The 16874-nt window shown below is 38.7% G+C and overlaps 1 protein-coding gene across 2 annotated transcripts in view; it reads right to left on the bottom strand.

Moving 5' to 3' along the window:
- The window catches only part of LOC140195479 (phosphatidylinositol 5-phosphate 4-kinase type-2 alpha), a 242023-nt gene that overhangs the window by 116084 nt on the left and 109065 nt on the right, over positions 1–16874 (bottom strand). Inside the window, exons 1-3 of one of the 2 annotated variants that reach the window (XM_072253827.1) lie at positions 11818–11889; positions 10509–10635; positions 3727–3823 (exon numbers count right to left, since the gene is read on the bottom strand). In XM_072253827.1, coding sequence (XP_072109928.1) covers positions 3727–3816 — 90 coding nt within the window. In that variant the 5' untranslated portion in view covers positions 3817–3823; positions 10509–10635; positions 11818–11889. Of the gene's footprint in view, positions 1–3726; positions 3824–10508; positions 10636–11817; positions 11916–16874 lie in introns of those variants that run through there. The other variant, XM_072253826.1, reaches the window with a different exon arrangement.

Genomic DNA, 16874 nt, shown 5'->3' on the forward strand with positions numbered 1-16874 from the left:
GATGTCTACTAGCCTTGTCCAGGGTCTAGTACCACACTTCTGGAACAATGGGGCCTCAACCTTGTCACAAAATGCTAAAGACATCTGTGTCTTCTGAGCAGATCACTACAGATTGGTATCCCTCTCTTGTGGCATGGGCAGCATGGAGAAATAGGTGGCCATCTGCTTCTTCATGTTGACACTGTAAGAGTTGACACCTCCTCACTGTCTTGAGATGTGATTCTGTAACATTCGTCATTCATAGTTGCATACAGAATCTTCTCCTGTAGCTTTTCTCTGTACTCCACCTTCCTCCATTCATTGACTATGAAGCTAATGAGACTATTTTTGTTACTGACTTTGGTCAGGAAGCTCCTCCAATGCCTCACCATCTGTGTGCCTGTGATACCTTGCAACTCATGACCAGCCTCTTCCCCCGTAGAGATCTTTCACTATTCTTGATAGAGTTCTACACAGAAAGCTACCACCGCAGCAATGCTATCACATATTTTCTAGCACTAGGGGTTTATACTTTGCCAAAAATCACTATAAGAATTATTCCCCCAGATGGTACCGGTGGTCCAAATTTAGGGTCCTGGCTTACGGACTATTGGGCTCTTTGCTCTTATCAACATGTGCTTATCTTTAAGGTGCACCTGGTGAAATTCAACCATTTTCTCCAGGTTGCACCAGAACTCCAAATTCCCACACGTGACTTTACGTGAGGGCAGCTCTGACAAAATGCTCTGTTTCTCCCTGAGGGTGAAGGGCTTATGAATGGTCGTAATCAGAATCAAGGGCTGGCTCGGATCATCAGGGTTCTCAACATGATGTTGCCTGACCTCAATATGTGCTGGGTAAAACCTCTCCCTGAAATATCTCCACACTAATTCCCATACTATGCAAAATATAAATGTCAGGTACCAATTGAACAGTACACACATAAAACTGCAGAGAATGTACTTAGGAATCTGCCACTTTTGTGTGCCTGAACTCATGATGTCTATTGTATTCCTTTGATTCACACTTGTAAAACGGATATGCTAAAATGCAGATCCCGGTATGACTACACATGGCCTCACTGGCATCCCGAGACTTCAATAAACACCCTTCATAACTGGTAGCTCTGTTTCACCAAATTAATACACAAAGTTTTGTCTCTTACATAAACACACATGCATGCGCACGCACTACTTTCATCTCCACCAGTGCAGCTCTCCATGTTCGTGATACCTCACATTCCCATGTACCACCGACCCAAAAGATCCTAGTGTGATTGCTACTTTTAAAAAAATGCTCACCCACTTAAACTGCTAAGATCACGAGCCACACGACTGGTTGCACCCAGCACAGCTGGCTCATAGGTTATAACATCTGACCAAAGTTTCTTATGAACATAGGGATAGATATTCTATCTGGCAATGAAGTTTTGCATTTTGCGCGACAGGTTATTTTTATGTCAAAATCTTTTCTGCAATTTTAGTAGATTTCTTCAAATGTGTCGCTTTGCCCCAATGCTTTTGTACGATTTCCAGCAAATAACATAACTATATCATCAAATTCATTTTGTGGTGATTTTATTTCTGTTTAATTTGGCTTACATCTTCCATGACATTACTTGGTATTAAGACGGTTCTCAAAGCACTTAGGCAAAAAGAAATCAAAATTGCAGTCTAATCATTCTAAAATGGAGGAAAAAACCCTTTCAATTCACACTCAGATGCAATAACCTACAAAACCTCATTAAGATAACATGGAAAATTCTTCAAACAATATTCAATGATATTATTCTCCGGACAAGAGATAACTTGCTATTCTTCTCAAAGAGTACAAGTTAAACTAAACAAGAATTGCAAAGGGGCAGAACAATTGATTACACAAATTTACAACTGAGTAAACCCAAGCAAGTCAGAAAGAACATATACGATTCTTAAAAGTTATCATGACCCTGTTGAATACATATTCTGTCTTTGCCATCTTTTTCTAAGCGGTTTTCCATTCTGGACTGCTGTTCACATTTCCACAGTGAAATTGTGAAATAAGCACATATGACCCCAAAGTGGCTGACCACCTGTACAGAAACTTCAAAATAGAAAAAAGGCAATTGACAAACCTACAGTCATTCAAAAATAGATAATTAGCAAAAGAAGGAATATTAGAAAGTCTAACCATAAACTTTGTAACAGAGGTATTTTTAAAATTATGGTCCTAGCAAATGGCAGAGAGTTAGGCCACTTTAGGTGGAAGTTCTACCATTACATAGCTGATTAATACAGTTGTCAATGATGGACCACAATAGATAATGAGTGTACAAGAGTCTGGATGTTGAATAAACCTTAGGGTGTTGTAAATGTCAAGGTTACAGAAATGGTAGATGGGTGTGGCACAAGAGACACAAAACCACCTCAACATTGACATTTTCATAATTAGCTAAGAATAGATCAGCTGCAAGTGGGTGGGGTACTGATTCAGGAAGACTTGGTTCAACATAACCAGATGGGTTCTACATGAGCTCAAGTTTCTGGGCTGATTGGTACATAATTAACTGAAATATGCAAGAACAATATTGGTAGTCACTGATTACTATCTGATTAAGTTTATTTAATCGTTCATTTTATTGCATGCTAATGATAGTCTCTGGCTTTTCTTTCAATTATTATTTTGCAAATAAAGTTTTTAAAAAAATACGTTACATAGGTTGAAACCATGACATCTTGTACAGCAAGTATCCTTTGTTAGTTCCATTTTGTTATGTTAAAAAAGTTTCTTTAAAAGAATGAAATGCTGAAATTAACAGATTATCATTCTAAGTGCTTTGAAATAGAATTTGTCGCAACTGTAAAGTGATATTTGCTATGGAAATGAAGGATCATTGCTGATCCTGATAATTTTGCTAGCCTCTCTGATTCAGTAAATTCTGTGAAGTTGTGTTACCAATAACCAAACCCATATTGCAAAAGATCATTGGCTAGAGAGTGGAATTTGGTCCTAACCCATTCTTCCGTTGAGCACAGTTACAAACAGTACCATGGAAATTGCTCTGTGGTGTTTGTATAGTTATAACACTAAAATAAAACAAAATAATCCAGAAGTGTCAGGACTATCAAGGTAATTGTGCACAATGCAGCATTAGACCAAACACACTGCAAATTATATAATGTCACTGGATTGCAGTCACCATATCAGAACTTTCAAGAATATTATTGTTCGCAAGATGGGAAAGTTGCAAATAGAGAAGCAGCACTTTACATGGTGAACACCTTCAGATTCTCTAGCTCTGCAATTTCTTGCACGTCAATATAGTTTTGAAAATTAGATATGTTTAGATTCATGCTGAATCAAGAGTTAACAATGTGATATTCAATATACTGAAGAATTTCACTACTTATTCAATGCAAATACTATTCACAGATATTACCATATTATTTTTCCTCATGTGCAGGTATCAAGAAGTTAATTGCTAAATGAAAATTACTTGATCATTGGTAAAACTAATGATCAATACTGCTTCATGTTCCTGTGATGAACCGACAATGTCCTCAGCATCAACGATCACTTTTAACCTTAGAATAAATAGCTTCCAAGTCAGCCAACTAGCATTTGCCTTGTGATTGGTGTTCAGCTTCATTAAGCAATCTCTGTTTAAAATATTTAATCAAGTGGAGAAATCAAAGAAAATCTTTTTCCAACCTAAGTTATTAAATGGAAACCTTGTCAGAAGTGTTAAATTATTGCAAAGTGACCTACCTGGAAATCCTGATCATCAATGGCAAACCTCTCTCTCAAATTTCGGAAGACCATAGGGCAGTATTCCTTAAACTTAAAGTGACTGGGCATGTTCTCCCTGGTAAGTAAAACAAAATCTCTTAGTTTGCATTCTGTTTACAATATATACTAGTAAAGTCATTCCAATTAATGACAAGGGAAAAGTAGATTTATAAGAAATGATGCAGTATTGATAATGATTACTGTGGATGACACTGCAAATATCCCCAAAAAAACAGACGGACTAATTTTAAGTAAAGAGAGGAAATGCTAAAAATCCCAATCACAACAGATATTAGAGAAATTCAAGTGATACGTGCAGAATCAGAATGTCCTCATCACAATGTGCTTCCATACAAAGTACAATTACAAAGTAAATTTATTATCAAAGTACAAAAATGTTACCATATACAACCCTGGGATTCCTCTTGTGGGTATTCATAGTAAATATAAAAAGCACAATAGAATCAATGTAAGACCTTACCCAACAGGATGGGCCAACAAATGTGCAAAAACAAATAGAAAGAAGAAAAATATTAATAAATAAATAAGCAGTAATTATCAAGAGCATGAGATGAAGAGTCTTTGAAAATGAGTTCATAGATTTGGGAACAGTTCAGTGATGGGATAAGAAAAGTTGAGTGAAGTTATCCCCTCTGGTTCAAGAGCCTGATGGTTGAGGAGTAGTAACTGTTTCCTAAACCTGGTGGTGTGGGCACTGTACCTCCTCCCTGATGGCAGCAATGAGAACAGAGCATGGCCTGAATAGTGGGGGTCCTCGATGATGGATGGTGCTCCATGTAAACGTGCTTAATGGTGGGGAGAGCTTTACCCATGATATACTGGGCTGTATCCACTGCATTTTGTAGGCTTTACCGTTCAAGGGTTTTGATGTTTCTATACCAGGTCATGATGCAGCTGGACTCAAGCCAGATCCTCTGAAATGATAAAACTGAGGAATTTAAAGCTGCTGACCCTCTCCATCTCTGATGGCTCATGGACCTCTGGTTCCCTCTTCCTGAAGTCAATAATTAGCTCCTTGGTCTTGCTGACATTGAGTGACACCACCAAGCCAACGTTTCAATCTCCCTCCTATATGCTGATTCATCATCACCTTTGATTCAGTCAATGACAGTGGTGTCATCAGCAAATTTAAATATGGTATTAGAGCTGCGCTTAGCCTCACAGTCCTAAGTATAAAGTGAGTAGAGCAGGGGGCTAAGCACACAGCCTCGTGGTGCACTTGTGTTGATGGAGATTGTGGAGGAGATGTTGTTGCCAATCTGTACTTACTGTGGCCTGCAAGTGACAAGAACATACATTTTGATCCCTCCTCAAAATCACTAATATAAGATGGACAAATCATTAAGATCCTATGGCCTGCACCATGGAGTTTTAAAGAAAGCAGATTTCCTCGTGTTTGCAGAAACAGTGGACTCTTTGGCTGTAAATTTTCAAAACTCACTGTATTTCAGAAGCATATTGGAAGATGAGAAAGCAGCCAAAGTGAATCCCTTATTTAAGAAAGACAGAGAGAAATAGAGCAGGGAACATCTGTTGTTGGCAAGATTCTGGCATTAATCAAAGTGAAAATAACTAATTATTTTTCAAAGTTGAACGTATCAAAACTAGTCAATATGGTTTTCTGAAAGGCAAGTTATTTTTGAAAAGATTGACCAAATTCTTTGAGGATATGACAGGGAGAGCTGATTGAGGGCAACTTGTAGTACCACATAGGAAGTAAATGAATAAATTAAGAGCACAAAGTACTGGGCAAAGTGTGTTAGCATAGACTGAAAACTGGCTATCAATAAATGAATCCTTTTCAGGCTGAAGGAATGTAACTAGGGAAGTAGCCCAGGAATCAGTTCTTGGCCTTGAATTGCTTATTACCTATATTAATAACTGTGCTGACTGAATGAAATGCAAGGTTTCTAAGTTTGCCAATAATACCAAAGGGCATGCTGTGATGAGGACAATGGCATCCTGTAACAGGTATAATTAGTTTGGATGAAAACCTGGCAAATTTGGGGAAGTCTGATGTAATGTAGTTATAGGAGAAATGGGAGGATCGATTATTATCTATATGGGGAGAAACTGCAAATGAGCAATGTTCAGAGGGATTGCAGTGTTCAATTGTGTAAATAATGTAAAGCTAGCAGGCAGATCCTATAAGTATCTGCAATCTGGAAAGTAAGGAAGTTGCTAAGTGGAATTAGATGGGAGGAATGAAGGGCAGGTGGAACAAGGTAGCACAGGAGAACCAGAAGGAGAAATAAAAGGATCACGGGGAATGTGGGTTACCTGAAATTGGAACTTCCAACATTCACACTATTGGGTTATAGACTACTGAGGTGGAAAATGAGATGCTGTTCTCCCTGTCTGTCGTCAGCCTGGCAATGAAAAGCCAAAGACTAAGTGTGGGAATAGGAAGGGGAGCTGAAATGCTGTGTATCAGAAGATGAGGATAACCACTGTGTAAAGACCATATTGTAGATAACCTACAAAACTGATGCGTGGTCTTTACTTGGCCTCGATGACACAGAGGAGGTGAGGAGGCCGTAGTGAGAGCATTCAATACAGTAGATGAGGATGGAGGAGGTGGATGCACGCCTTTATTTGACCTGGAAGAGCTGATCGTGTCCATGGATGGTGATGAGGGATGAGGAGCACGGACAAGTGTTACCCCTCTTATGGTTGCAGGAGATATACCATGGCACAGGGAAGGATCGATGAACAAACCAGAAGCCAATGAAAGCAGAAAGGTGTGGGGAGGGAAAGATGTGACTACTGGCTGGAACCAATTACAACTGGTGGAAATGGAAGAGGATGATGTGCTGATTGAAAAGCTTGGCAGTGTGAAGGATGTAGACCAGCGGAATCCTGTCTCTTTGTTGCCTAGGTGAGGGAGGGCAAGAGCAGAAGTTCGGGAAATTGAGAAAATGCAGTTGAGGGCTCCACCAACTACAGTTGAGGGGAAAGCATGTTTCCAGAAGGAGGAGGGCATTTCGGAGGAGTCCTGGAGTAGATAACCCCTCCTTGAGAATTGCAGAAATGGAGAGTCCAAGGGGAAAAAGTGATGGAGATTAGGTGGGAGAAGGTGTTTTCATGGTAGCTGTCAGTTAGTGGATTTATAGTAATGTCAGTGCTTAGTTTGTCTCCTGCGATAGAGAACGTGATTGTGTCAGTACCATTACTGGGAGGAAAGCTCATCATGATTCACAAAGGCAGGTTAATTATTAGAATGTAGAAACTTATCATGGAAAGTTTAAAGAAAGTTCCTGTACATACAAGTTTTAATATAAAACAGCTGTCCCTTTGGAAGATTGCATGTTGCAGTGAATTAATTACATCAACTTTCTTCCTTTAAAACAAAAACATTCACAAAAAATTAAGGCTAGGATTTGATCTCAGCATGTCAGGCAACATTTATGGAGGGAAACAGAGAGTCACTATTTCCTGTGAAATCTTTCGTCTGGACTCAAAGTCCAGATGAATTGTCGACCCAAAATATCAACTGCCTGTATCCCATATCCCTCCATTGACACTGCCTGAATCTGCTGAGTTCCTATGAAGGAACATCTTGCTGTAGCAGTAGGGAACCATGGATGGTGAGGGATATGAAGGCCCTAGCGAAGATAAAGAAGGCATGAGCCACAAGTGTAGGCAGCTGGGATCAAGTGAGTTCCTGGAGTATAGGGGATGCAGGCATCTACTCAAGAAGGAAATCAAGAGGACAAAAAAAGGAGCATAAGATAATTCTGGCAGAGAAGATTAAAGAAAATCCTAAGAGATTTAACAAATATATTAAGGAAAAAGCAGTAATTAGAGTGAGAATAGGGGGCCCATCAAAGACTAAATGGGATATTATCATGAGGAGCCAGAGGAGATGGGTGATGTCCTGAATGAATATTTCTCATCTGTTTATACCATGGAGAAAGACATGCAAAGTAAATGGGGAAGTCTTGGGCATAGTCTGCCTTAAAGTACAGGAGGTGCTGGATGATTTAAAAGGTATGAAGGTAGAAAGATCTCCAGTGTCTGATGATGTACAGTTGTCACAAAAAACTGTAGGTCAATTGTTTAAATAAAATAACAAGATGGCTTGAGTCGCAAAAATAGATTGCGGTGCTTTTATTTACCTCAAAACAAGAAACTGGGGAAAAAAATATATATATAGCCACCCTCAGACTAAACACAAAAGAAAAAAAAACCAAAGCCTTGGTAACCTGAGGCTTATAACTGCTAAGCCCCTCCCCCTAGACCAACCAAAAGCTAATTAACTCAATTATCCAATTAAAGATGGTATCCTCCACCATCAGCACACCTGTGCAGGTTGCTGCTGCCTCTATATGAGACAGCTCCATGTAGCAGCTCTGTTTCAGACCCAGTCACTATTACTGCTGGGGATGAGTGTTTTACCGAGTGCGCCATGTGCCGTCTGTAGTCCGTGACGGGCCTTCGTCACAACAGTTCAAAGTAAAATTTATCATCAGAGTACATGTGTGTCACTACATACAACCCTGAGATTCTTTTTTTCTGTGGGCATACTTAGTAAACCTATAGAACAGTAACTGTGAACAAAATGTGCTAATGGAGATAATAAATAAATAACAAATAATGAGCATGAAATCACAAGATAAGAGAATCCTTGAATGAGTGTAGTTATCTCCTTTTGTTTAAGAACCTAATGGTTGAGGGGTAGTAACTGTTCTTGAACCTGGTGGTGAGTCCTGAGGCAGATGGGGCCCTGGTTGAGATATCTGCATCATCATCTGAGGTATTGATAGACGGGAGATTAGTGAATATAGTGCCTTTACTGAAGGAGGGCAGCAAAGAAAATCCTGGGAACTACAGACCAGAGAGGATTCTGAGGGTATAAGACATACATACGTCTGAAAAGACAAAGGTTAATTAAGGGTAATCAGCATAGCTTTGTGCATGGGAAGATCATATGTTAAGATTTTTATTTTTTGAGTTTTTTGATCTTGTGACCCAGAAAGCCAATGAGGAATGGCGGTCAGTATGTTTTATATGAACTTCAGTAAGGCCTTTGATAGGCTCTATATAGTAGGCTGCTCTGGGAGATTAAACCCATTTGGAATGGCTAATTGCATACACAATTGGCTTGATGGTGGAAAACAGAAGGTGATGGTGGAAGATGGTTTCTCAACTGGAAGCCCATGACTAGTGCTGTGGTTCAGGGGGTCATTGCTGTCATTGTTGTCATCTGTATCAACAACTTCAATAAAAAAAATTAAGGCTTGGTTAATAAGTTTGCAGGTGACACAAAAATTGGCGTATAATGGAAGACGAAGAACGGTAACAAAAATTACAGAGGTATCTTCACCTGTTTAGCCGAGGAATGGCAATTAGAGTTTAATTCAGATAAGTGTGAGATGTTACATTTTGGTCAAAGTAGGACTTTCACAGTGAATGGCAGGGCCCCAGGGAGTGCTGTTGAACAGAGGATCTAGGCAAACTAGTACATGGTTCCCTGAAAGTGAATATAAACAGGATGGTGGAGGATTTTGGCACACTGGCCTGCATAAGTCAGGACATTGAGTATATATGTTGGCAGATGGTGATGCAGTTGTATGTGAAACTGACAAGGATGTACTTGGAGTATTGTGTTCAATTCTGATTGCCCTGCTATTGGAACAAAGCCATTAACTTGGAAAGAATACAAACAAGAATTACAGAGACGTTGCCAGGTCCTGAGGGACTGAGTTGTAAGGGCAGGACAGACAGGCTAGGGCTTTATTCCTTAGAATGCAAGAGACTTAAAGGTGACCTTCTAATGGTGTATAAAATCATGAGAGGCATAGATTGGGTGAATGGGTTGGGGAATCAAGAATTAGAGAGTATAGGTTTAAGGTGAGAGGGGAATGATTTATTAGGAACTTGAGAGGCAACATTTTTTCAACAAAGGGTTGAGGAATGATGTGGAATGAGTTGCCTCAGGAAATGGTTGAAGCAGATACAATAACAATTTTTGAAAGAATTGGACATGCATTGGAAAGGTTCAGAATGTTATGGGACTAGCTTGGATGCAGCACCTTGGTTGGCATGGAGCAGATGGGCTGAAGGGCCTGTTTCTGGGTTGTATAACTCCATGATTCTATGTGCAGTCCCTTGTACCTCTAGGATTTGCATCTGTTCTGAAACTTCTACAAAATTCAAGCTGAAGATTTGTTACTGTTTTTGAAAGTCTTTAATGTTGAGTTCTTGTCATATTCTGGAATTTTTATCACAACAATTTCAGCTGTCAAATAATCCTAACTCTAACAATCAAGAATTCCTTTCGTCACCTGTTTTCATTAACTTTAGATTGTTCTTCAGTCCTCCATCCACTACAAGTTTCTTCTCCACCTAAAAGCCCTCTTGAACTGTACAGCCACCACTCTGCATTCTGTTATTGCTTTTTCTCTTGTACGTTTTGTATGACCCGTCTGGGTGGCATGCAAACAAAAGCTTTTCATTGCATTACAGTATACGTGACCGAACTGATAAACTAATTACCAGCCATTCTGTTGTTCAATAACTCATTTTCAAATCTTTCCCAAGAGATCAAGTCAACTAAATACATGTTACAATTTTAAACGGAAACAAAAAATACTGCAAAGGTTATCAAATGCTCTCTGTCTTTCAGAGATATAATAAAGATTATATAATCTGATTATACAGTGATATAATATATTTTTGTTTGTCAATAAGTTTGAGATCTCGACAACCTATCAGAAGTCAAATTAAGTAAAGAGTACCTGTGAGTGATTGAAAATATTTAAAAAATGCTGTATACACAGCATAAACACGAAAAATTCTGCAGAAGCTGGAAATCCAGAGCAACACACACAAAAAGCTGGAGGAACTCAACGAGTCAGGCAGCATCTATGGAAATGAATAACATTTGGTGTTTCAGGCCAAGATCTTTCTTCTTTCATCCTTCCTGTTAATTCCTCATTACAAATGTTCAGGAATGGATTTATTATCCAATCTGCAACTTGGATCAAGAGAAAACCCTGAAACCTTGCTGACATGTCTCTCTGACAGTATACTTGAAAATTATCATCTGGTATTCTTTCTATTCCTTCCAACTTGGAGAGGCACAAATATTGGTAAAGGTCACGACAGCTGATGTTACACTTAAATACATTTAACGTGAACAGACATGTGGAGATGATCGATTTGACTCACCATTTCCTTGCAATTGAAGATTGATTTCATTAAACTTCGTGAATAATTTTGATAAATAAGCAATGTCACACCTAATATTCTTGAATTGATGACTGAATGAAGCATTCGAGTCTTCAAAGAATTTTATCACAAAGTGCATAAAAGTGTCTCAGGCAGTTTTGTTTTGAGAGCCATCTTTCTTCTGTGTGCAGCCACAAGTGTTTAAACTGTTCCTCATTCTCAGTACAAAGTACAATAGTCGAGAATTGAGAGCATGGGACTTGATTTTATTTACCACTGTTTGCACAGCACTTTGGTCAACAAGGGTTATTTTTAAATGTGCTTTATAAATAAATTTGACTTGACTTGACTGTGATAACGGTACTTAATGATTTGTGCAGCTGATCACTTAGGACTTTTGGGATAAGATGTTGTCCGTAAATGACATAGTGAAAGGCAAATATGTTCGACGTCAGCTTTTACCAAGAAAGTAATAACCCCACGGTGGTGTCTTGTCATTGATGATGCCCCATCTGTTGCACAAGCAAGAATGTTGGTGAGCAGGATGTCCTTCTGTGTTCAGCAAGTGGAGAGGGAAACAGTGTTAACATTTCTGATTGATGACCTTGTACTAGAACGTTTCAAAGCTCATCGACCTGAAATGATAACCTTGTTTTTCTCTTCACAAATGTTGTTTGACCCGTAGACAATCTCCAACATTTTGTTTTTATTCTCTCTGTGAGTGAGAACTGTCTAAATTCTCATGCAAGTTGATACAGCAATGTGAAAATGTTAAGAAAAATTGAAATCATTGCATATTTCTAATGCTTTGCAAAAATTACCTTCAAATGTAATTAGACAATGAGAATTAAACAGATTGCAAGGTAATCAACTTACTTATTGAAAAGGTGGTTGTCCACTTTTATCTTGCTGTAGGCTTTGAAGTCATCTGGCATCAACATAATTGGAATTTGGACATGACTCAACTCATTGATCTGAAAGAAAAAGATAACTTCAAAAAATATACTAAATATACTATGTTTACAGTGTTAATGTCAGGAGTAAGTGTCATTTTTTTAATATCAGAATAACTTCTAACAGAGACATTAGAATATCTGACTCTTGGCATTTATAATATTAATGAAAAAAAGCCTGGCTCAAAATGTTTAGAGCACAAGAACAAAACAAGAAAAACTTGACTCAGGTCATCAAACTTGTAGATTAGCTATTTTGGCCTCTGAATGCTTTGGCAGATTTTTCAAAATATCCATTGCTTATTAGCAAACCAGCATGATGAACTTTAATACATATTTAAAATTTAATTATAATTAATCTCCATTCTGGCTTGCTTTTGTCTAATTGTTTATTCTCCTAATAATCAGTTCTTATTGCAATGTTATTGCAATTTCAATACATTTTTTATATGGTTGTGAAAACACAACATATTTTAAACTGTCAAGGAAAAGGCAGTATATATCATTATTTATTCAATGGGAAGTGAGCAGCACTGGCAAGGCAAGAATTTATCGCCTAGTCTTAACTGCTATGGTGTATGTTCATCAACAATGAAGAAAGAGTGACATATCCCCAGATCAGAACACTGTGCAAGTTGGAGGAGAGCCTGAAAATGGTGGTATTCCCATGCGCCTGCTATCCATGGCTCTCCTAGTGATGGAGGCTGAGGGATTGGGAAGTTCAGTTCCCAATTCCCAAGAGGTGCAGCAGCTTTGGAGGGAATGAATTTTATGAGAGATAATGAGCATATCAATAACGCAGACTGCTTTGACCTAGATGGATTCAATGTCTGTTGGTGTTTTAGAGCTGCACTCATCCAGCTCTTGCTCACTTTCCCAAGTGACCAACAAGCTGATATTTTCTTAAATACATATGACTTATGAGCAGGAGCACTCTGTAATTTAGAAAGATAATGAGTGATTTGATTGTAACCCTAATTCCACATTAACACTTTCCTCTGGTAACCTTCCATCATTCATTCAGGTGCCTTGCCATTCGGTGTGAGCGATCATGTCTCTCCATCCATCACGGTCCTTGACCCTCCGAATTGTAGTTGTTGCCTCCCCTGTTTGTAACCATGATGTTATTCCATCTATCATTTTCATTCTGTCTGCCTCTGCTTCTTTTTCCTTCCAGCTTTCCAGTTGTAACTGAATGTTCTAAAGTCTCTCTTCCCATGATGTGTCCAAAGAATTTTGATTGCTGTTTTCTGATTTTTTTTTAAAGTAATGTATGTTTTGTTTTCATTCTCTGTAGCACTTCTTCGTTGGTTATCCTGTCCGTATATGATATGCATAGCATTCTTCTAAGGAGCCATATCTCTGCTGCATTGATTCTTTTTTCCATTGCATTTGTGATGGTCCATGACTTGCAGCCATACATCAATATAGGAAGAATGTAGCAGCTGAGAGTTCTAAGGCGGATGTCAATTGTTATTTCCTTGTTCATCAGGATGTTTCTCATTTCTATAAATGCTGTTCTTGCCATTGCTATTCTTGCTTTTATGTCCGTTTCGCATTTGCCATCAGGTGTTACCCATGATCCAAGGTACTTGAAGTTGTGAACTTGTTTCAGGATTTCATTTCTCAATACGGTCCTACAGTTTGGGATATCAGGTTTCTTTAATATTACCATTACTTCAGTTTTCTTTTTGGTTAAGATTAGGCCAATTCTTTCGCTCTCTGTGTTGATGGTAGATACTAGTTTCTGTAAATTTATTTCACTTTTTGCTATCAGTACTGTATCATCCGCATAGCGGAGGTTGTTGATATTGTATCCTCCTATACCTATTCCAGGTAGGTCACTTATGGTTCTCATGATGTCTTCACTGTACAGGGAGAACAGGTCTGGTGATAGAACACAACCCTGTCTGACTCCTCGCTTCATTGGCTGACATTCACCAATCTCATTGCCTATCCGTATGGCTTTACTTTGTTGCCAGTACAAACTCATTCGTAAGGCCAGTGATGTTGTGGGGATGGAACTGGACTCTCTGACGGTGGCGTCTGAAAAGAGGATGCTGTCCAAGTTGCAAGCCATCTTGGACAATGTCTCCCATCCACTACATAATGTACTGGTTGGGCACAGGAGTACATTCAGCCAGAGACCATTCCACCAAGATGCGACACTGAGCGTCATAGGAAGTCATTCCTGCCTGTGGCCATCAAACTTTACAACTCCTCCCTTGGAGGGTCGGACACCCTGTGCCAATAGGCTGGTCCTGGACCTATTACCTGGAATAATTTACATATTATTATTTAATTATTTATGGTTTTGTATGGCTATATTTATACTCTGTTCTTGGTTGGTGCAACTGTAACGAAACCAAATTTCCCTCGGGATCAATAAAGTATGACTATGACTAGAGATTCCTAATTATTCTTAGATCTTTTCCATCCATATTAATATCTTTAAGCATTGTCATGATGACATGGTGTTTCACTGTGTCAAAGGTTTTTGTGTAGTTAATGAAACAGAAGTATAGGTCTTGTTGTACTTCTATTGACCGTTCAATAATATTCCTGAGAATGTAAGTGGCATTTGATGTTCTCTTGCCTTTGACAAAGCTGCACTGTCCTTCACTGATCTCTGGTTTAATTTTGTTTCTTATTCTGAGCATGATGAATCTATGTAGAATTTTTGTGAGATGGCTCATTAAACTAATTGTTCTGTGTTGTCCACACTCTGTTGCACCTGGTTTCTTTGGCAGTGCAATGAATACTGTCTTTAAAAGATCTTCTGGTACTTTGCCACTGTTGTATATTCTATTCAATAAGATTGTTAATTTCTCTACACCAAAATCTTCTAGCGCTTCATACAGTTCAACCGGAATGTTATCTGGTCCTGATGATTTTCCCTTTCGCATTTTCTTCATAGCATGTTCCACTTCTTCTTTCAGTATTGCTGGGCCCTTGTTGTTGTTGCCAATATCAAAGTTGTCCTCTCAGTCTTTGTTGTCTTATAGGTCTTTGATGTATCCTGACCATCTTTGCATTATTTTTCCTTCTTCCATAATTGTAGAGCTGTCTTTTGCTTTTATACATCCTGTTGTTGCCCTGCTTTTCTTCTGATTTGTGACCTCTTTGATATCGTTGTGCATACCTTCCACCCACTTGCTAATCAAAAATTTATCCATCTCTGCATTAAAAATATTAAAATGACCTGCATCCCGCAAGACAGAATTTCTCTTACTTTTAAAGAGCTTCTCCCTCATCCTAGAATTCTACACAAATGGAATAGTCCTCTCCAAATCAATCCTGTCAAAATCTCTCAGGAATTCCTCAAAGACATTATTTTCTCAAAGACGCCCTGACATTCCAGGTTCAACCTTGTAGACCTCTGAACAGTTTCCAATATACTTATAATAAAGAAAGCTGGAGTAATTAAACTACAATCAGAGAGAAAGCACGCTGCTACCGTGTCAGTAACCTAAAATTCTTCAATACTAGTTACGGGTACAAGGATGGACAGCGAGCCATGGAGAATCAGTGGAAAGGACTATCAAATGGAATTATTTAGAAATTAAATGGTGAATGAGGTGGAAAATTGCACTACCTAAAATCCCACAGGATTCAATAAATAATTCTGGGATAATGGAATGGTGAAATAAATAAAATTAAGAGTCAGGTTACAAAGGAAGGCCTACAAGTCTGGAGAAGATTATAGAGGTAGGATATAGTTAGGCAAGGAGAAATTTGAAATTTGACTTTAATGCAAATCAGAAACAGGGGGTCAGTGTAAGTTTAAGATGTACTTGAAGTGCAGGAATAACTGTGAATAGGTTTAGCTGACTAGATTTTCATCAAACGGGAGCTTTTGGACAATGGAGTATGAGAGGTTAGCAAAGTATATTTAGAGAATGAGGGTAGAGAGAAGGGTCAAGGGCAGGAAATACTGCAGGAATATAATCTGATTTCATAGTGAAATCTGTTCGAGGTTTGTGGCATGGTTTTGCAGGAACTAAAAGTAGTTGCTTTGAAGGTCTTGGGATGAGACAAACTTTGGTTCACTAATTCAAACCCAGCTATTTTAATGCCAAGCAACATTGGCAGTATTTTACTGCTAATTTGATGGGAATTAAGCAGATTTACACAGAATGTTTAGAAAATCAGTTTTAATCCATATATAACCATATAACAATTACAGCACGGAAACAGGCCAACTCGGACCTTCTAGTCCGTGCCGAACTCTTACCCTATTCTTTCAAATTTCAAAATCCAAAATAGAAGAAACTAAGGATTTCCAGAACCATCACAAATGAAGCCTGCAATTATTGTGGGCACAACTAATCAGACTGCACACAAAAATTAAGTGCCCAAACTTAAATGTTATTAGAAGGATGGATGAGAGTGGGAGGGCAAGAGTCAAATGGCAACAACAGCAAAATTCAGATATCAGAGAAACAGAAGCACAGAGAAACAGTTGGAGATATCTTAAAAGTCTCAGTTTTAAACACACTCACAAATTTCTACAGATAGTCATAGTCATACTTTATTGATCCCGGGGGAAATTGGTTTTCGTTACAGTTGCACCATAAATAATAAATAGTAATAGAACCATAAATAGTTAAATAGTAATATGTAAATTACACCAGTAAATTATGAAATAAGTCCAGGATCAGCCTATCGGCTCAGGGTGTCTGACCCTCCAAGGGAGGAGTTGTAAAGTTTGATGGCCACAAGAAGGAATGTACTGCGGAGTGCGTTTTTGCATTCTAACTGACTGCATCACCAGCTAGTATGGGGGTGGGAGCCACTGCACAGGATCAAAACAAGCTGCAGAGAGTTATAAACTTAGTCAGTTCCTTCACGGGCACTAGACTCTGTAGTATCCAGGCCATCTTCAAGGCATGGTGCCTCAAAAACGTGGCATCCATCATTAAGGATCGCATCTCCCTGGTCATGCCTTGTTCTCATTGCTACCACCAGGAAACATAGAAA

This window comes from Mobula birostris, chromosome 3 (genome assembly GCF_030028105.1).
Source record: "Mobula birostris isolate sMobBir1 chromosome 3, sMobBir1.hap1, whole genome shotgun sequence".
Taxonomy (NCBI): domain Eukaryota; kingdom Metazoa; phylum Chordata; class Chondrichthyes; order Myliobatiformes; family Myliobatidae; genus Mobula; species Mobula birostris.